This window comes from Eumetopias jubatus, unplaced genomic scaffold (assembly GCF_037043125.1).
Source record: "Eumetopias jubatus isolate StellerSeaLion01/CBP00866 unplaced genomic scaffold, mEumJub1_p1.0 scaffold_13, whole genome shotgun sequence".
Classification (NCBI taxonomy): Eukaryota; Metazoa; Chordata; class Mammalia; order Carnivora; family Otariidae; genus Eumetopias; species Eumetopias jubatus.
The window spans coordinates 11,852,456-11,857,575 of NW_028274819.1; the positions used below are offsets into that span (position 1 = coordinate 11,852,456).

At 43.7% G+C, this 5,120-nt stretch overlaps 1 protein-coding gene across 1 annotated transcript; it reads right to left on the reverse strand.

Moving 5' to 3' along the window:
- Positions 1 to 3,558: 3,558 nt before the first annotated feature.
- On the reverse strand, positions 3,559 to 4,494 carry OR4D10 (olfactory receptor family 4 subfamily D member 10). Its single transcript, XM_028111337.1, has one exon. It carries the CDS (start codon positions 4,492 to 4,494, stop codon positions 3,559 to 3,561), a length of 936 nt encoding a protein of 311 aa, XP_027967138.1.
- Positions 4,495 to 5,120: the final 626 nt, after the last annotated feature.

The window sequence follows — 5,120 nt, forward strand, 5'->3', positions numbered from 1 at the left end:
GGGCTTCAACTCCATGGGGTACAAAGATATTTAGAGAGAATCCCATGACTATCTCTTCAATGGTCTTGACTAAAAGGGTGTTGGTAGGAATGGCTATGAGGCAAGGGGGGGTGTCCTTGTGCCATAGGCTCTAGCTGTTGGCTATAATACCCCATGTTTTGGGTGAGTACCCCAAGGGTGTTCCCTTCCTTTTCAAATACGAAAAGGAAAAAGAGAAGTTGATAATTGGGATGTCCAAGAGCAGGGGGATTTACCAAGCTTTCCTTTAGGACTTTAAAACCTAAGTTATCTTGATCTTCCCCAATAACAGGGTCAGGTTTATTGTTTTTTTTTTTTAATAAAATATATAGGGATAAAATAAAAGAAAATGTAAAGGGGTTGGGTCATAAGTGATTTTAGAATCCAATTTTGACAGCAGCCAGCCAGCTCAAGATTCAATTGGTGCTTAGTTTTGGGTGTGAGGAAGTTCAAGATGCCATGGAGCTTATCTGGATCTAAAGGTAGCCCTTGTTGTGAAATCAGGTACCCCAAATATCAAACCTGAGTGCAAGAAAATTGCAATTTCTCCTTGGAGACTTTGTGTCCCAGTAAGGCTAAAAGTTTTAACAGGTGGATGCTGTCTTGCTGTGGAGAGGCCTCAGAAAGGGAGCAGAGAAGTAAGTCATGTACGTGTTGTAATGAAGTAGAGCCTCCAGGTAACTTTACATCATCCAAATTCGCTTTTAAGGTTTGGGAGAAGTAGGAAATACTTTAGGTAAAACCCTGAGGCATTACTGTCCAGGCATATTCCTTTCTTTCCCAAGCGGAGGCAGATATTGACTGGCCTTATCCACAGGGATGCTAAAGAAGGTTCTACATAAATCAGTCAGTGAATACTTGCTTTCAGTGGGGATGCAGGCTAACAAAATATTGGGGCTGGAACAACAGGATGATGAGGGATAACAATATTGTTCACGGGTCAGAGATTCTGGACAAATCTCTATCCGCGGGCTTTGGGTTTCTTTACAGGTACCGTAGGAATATCACAAGGACTAGAGCAGAGGCCAGGAGGGGGTTTTATTTAGGGGACTCCCATTTGTTGGCACTGAAAACTAAGGATCTTAGTGGTCTTCCTTTTAGTTGAATTCTCAATGGTGCGGGTGAGCTGATTTGCTAAATTAACTAAATCTGGAGTGGATACAGTTTCCCATTCTCTCCTGCTCCTTTGAACTAGGAGGGAAAGATGCCAGTTCAGCCTATTACTGAACACAGAGTTGAAGGCTACCTGAATGGATTCTACATCCATAGGAAGGCCAGAATTTTCCTTAAAAACAATTTGTAGTTGATGGTAATCGTCATGCACAGGTTCCCTGGGTTTCTGAGTGTGAGCCTGAATCTGAAATCAACAGGTTTTGGGAAAGCTTAGGGGTTGCCAGGGGGAGTCATTTAGTGTTTGGTGAGCCTGATCACATAACAAGACAGGGGCTTGGCCTCTTGTTTTGCAGTCCTGGAGCCTTCAGGATCATCCCAATTAGCGGCTTTCATCTAGCATTGGGCTCGGCCCTCACCGGGGAGCATGTGAGCTAGCTGGTACAAATCAGAAACCCGGCTGGTAAGTTTGAACCACCGTTAGATTCCTTGGCAGATCTATGAGGATCTCCAGTAACTCTAGGAAAATCTTTGGCCATGGCTCATAGTTCATCCTTAGTCCGGGAGACACAGGAAGTTATGGGCTTACCACTTAGAATCCTCAGAAGGTCTAATTTTATCTTACTCTTTTAAAAGATTTTATTTATTTTAGAGAGAGAGCAAGCGCGAGCACAAGTGGGGTCAGGAGCAGAGGGAGGACAAGCGGACTCTGCACTGAGCTCAGAGCCCAACACGTGGCTCCATCCCATGGCCATGAGATCGTGACCCGAGCCAAAATCTAGAGTCACTTAACTTACGGAGCCACCCAGGCATCCCTAGGGGGCCTAAGTTTAAAGGAACAAGTTCTAATGGGTTCAGAGGAGGAGGACGTGGGGAGAGGTTTGGAAAAAATGGGAAGTTCAGTGAGAGAAGTGGAGGGTATGAAAGTGAGGATGGAAATAAAGAGGACAGGGGAGGGGAGAACAAGTCCTCAAAAGCTTGTCTTTTTTCAATTGCTTGTTTGCCTCAGTTAACTGGGAAATGGCATTTTGTAGAGAGATGATTTTAGAGTCCTGAACACACTTGGAAGCCTCAAGATACCAGCTGAAATAGGCATCCCATTCCGTTTGTGTTTTTTAAAGCTGTGGTCTTCTAAGAAAAGCAAATTTGGGGAGATCAAAAGTGCCCCCTAATGGCCATTGGAGTTCTAAATTAATTTTGGTTAAGTTGGTCCAATTAATTTAAAATACTCTTGAGGCGGGACCATAGTTTTTAAACATAGAACCAGACTGGGCCCCAGAAGGAGGACCTTCCTGAGAGAATTTAGCAGCTTCAGATGCCGTTCCTCAAAACCAGAGATTCGGTAAACAGAAGAGTAGTCACCAGAAGGGGCGGTGCCTTCCGAACAACATAAAACCAGATTCCGAATACAGTTGTGGAGCTCAGCTAGAAGGAGGGAACTTTGATCTGAGAGGAGACTTTGGGAACCCAAAGGGAAAAGATGGCTCAGGGAAGCGGAGAGTGCAAGGGGCTCAAGTGGTGCCTCACACGCTTCTAGGAGCCATGAGTTACTTAGGGGTTCATCTCCTTCAGGTTCCTCTGTGGTCACCATGTAATACTGACCTTAAAAACCAAAAGGGCCAGGAGGCGCCTGGGTGGCTCAGTTGGTTAAGCGACTGCCTTCGGCTCAGGTCATGATCCTGGTCCAAGTCCCGGGCTCCCTGCTCTGCAGGGAGTCTGCTTCTCCCTCTGACCCTCTTCCCTTTCATGCTCTCTATCTCTCATTCTCTCTCTCTCAAATAAATAAATAAAATCTTAAAACAAAACCAAAAGGGCCAGTTATTTTACCAGCAAAATGAGTTTATTTGGGGACGGTTGAGGAACTGCTATTCAGAACAAGCCAACTACAGCAAAAAACAGGCACGTGGAGATAATAGGGGAGAGACGGAAGCTGGGCGGGGCTGTTTTTGCTGAGTTCTCTTTAGCTGGGCTGTTGCTGGGCCAGGAGAAATTCTTCCCTCCTCCCGCGGGGGCAGAACAGGCTTCTCCCTGCTGGGGAATGCCGGGCTTGCTTCTTACAGCCAATGGTAGTGTGAGAGCGCCCCCTTCAGGGCTTCCCGACTCCATTTTTAAATGAGGTTTCCTTTATTTTCGCACAATAATACCTCAGTAGAGTTGAAAATTCCAAATAGATAAAACTGAGTATATTTTGATTTCCTTGTTTCTAGCAAGGCCGTGTTGCAAAAGCAACATGTACTCCCCTGGCTAACAATTTGATTTCTTTTGTAACATGGAACCCATATTTTGACATTATTACTGCATGCTGAGCAGAATCTTTGAAAGTCCTCTGTAGCTTAGCAGAAACAAAAATTAATTAGAAACCTTGAATAAATACAGTTTATTTCATGGACAAACATTTTTAAGGGTGATGAGAAGGCACGAACTACCTGTCTATTCCGTGTCAGAAGGTATGAGTCTTCTTTTCAATCTCCTCATAGCTGACTTCATCTCTTGGTTCCTCAGCGTGTAGATCAAGGGGTTCAGCAGAGGAGAGATGACAGTGAAGGTGACAGAAATGGCTTTATCTGTGGGGAGGGCGGTGAATGGCCGGGCATAGACATAGATGCAGGGCACAAAATGCAGGATCACTACAGTGATGTGTGAGGTGCAGGTAGAGATGGCTTTCCTCCTTCCCTCCCCTGCCTGAGACCTTACTACGAATAATATGACCATATATGACACCAGGAGGAAGAAAAACCACAGTGTGGTGAGCAGTCCATTATTGGAAATCATCAACAGCTCAAGCATAAAAATGTCTGTACAGGCGAGCCTGAGGACCTGGGGGACATCGCAGTAGAAAGTGTCAAGAACATTGGGTCCACAGAAGGGGAGTGGGAGCAACAGGGAAATCTGTACGATGGAGTGGGTAAAGCCCCCCACCCAGGAAGCCACTATTAATCCAATGCAACGGCCTCTACTCATAATGGTCACATAGTGCAGGGGCCTGGAAATGGCCACATATCGATCCAGTGCCATCACTGACAAAGAAAATACGTCCACCCCTCCAACAAGGTGGAAGAAAAACATCTGGGTGAAGCAGCCATTGAAGGAGATGGTCTTTCTCTGTGACAGAAGGTCCACCAGAACCTTGGGAGCTGTGATGGAGGAAAAGCAGATGTCGGCAACAGATAAATTACGGAGCAGGAAGTACATAGGGGTATGAAGGCGAGACTCATAGGTCACAGTGACCATGATGAGGAGGTTTCCCAGGAGAGTTGTCAAGTACACCAGAAGCAGGAAAAGAAATAAGACCAAGCTCAGTCCTTGATTCTGGGTTAGGCCAAGGAAAGTAAATTCTTTCACCCTGGTGTAGTTTTTCGGCTCCATTGAGTCATTTTGTTTTTCTCTTTTGTTTCAAGCTACTTCACATGAAAGTACTTGGCTATTGATTTCATTTTCCTCCTAAGCACTAAGACTGCAATTCAGAATCTTGCCCATATGGCTGTAGTGTTTGCAATTTGTTGGGCTGTCCAAATTTTTAAGATTAAAATCAGTTTTGTGATCAAATGAAATTACCACATGCAAAGTCATTCAATAATTCTTTTCCTATAAAACTCATTTTGGAAAGAATAAGCATATTTCCAGCCATTGTAGACTTATAGTCTACAAGTTTAATGTTCATATTAGCAAATATTCCATTGACTTCAAGAGGGTCTTATCTTGCTAGAAAATAATGTTCTGTTTCTTATTGCAATGTTGCTGTGGCATGAGTCAGTTTCCTTGCTCTTGGCTGCTTTATATCAAATTTCTTAAATCTTCAGCCTATTGTTCCATGTAGGTAACTTGTTACTGTGATTATTACTTTATACTACTCAGATTATTTGCTTGATAATCATTTTAAAATATTCAAAAATTGCTATTGGAGAACAGATTGAGACAGCGTATAAATCTAAATCTCAAAGAATCACATTAAATTTTTTATTGTGGTAAAAACAATTAAACATGAGAGCTAC

What these genes read in the sequence shown, in the direction of transcription:
- OR4D10 (XM_028111337.1), bottom strand. Translation starts at nt 4,494, where the DNA reads ATGGAGCCGAAAAACTACACCAGGGTGAAAGAATTTACTTTCCTTGGC.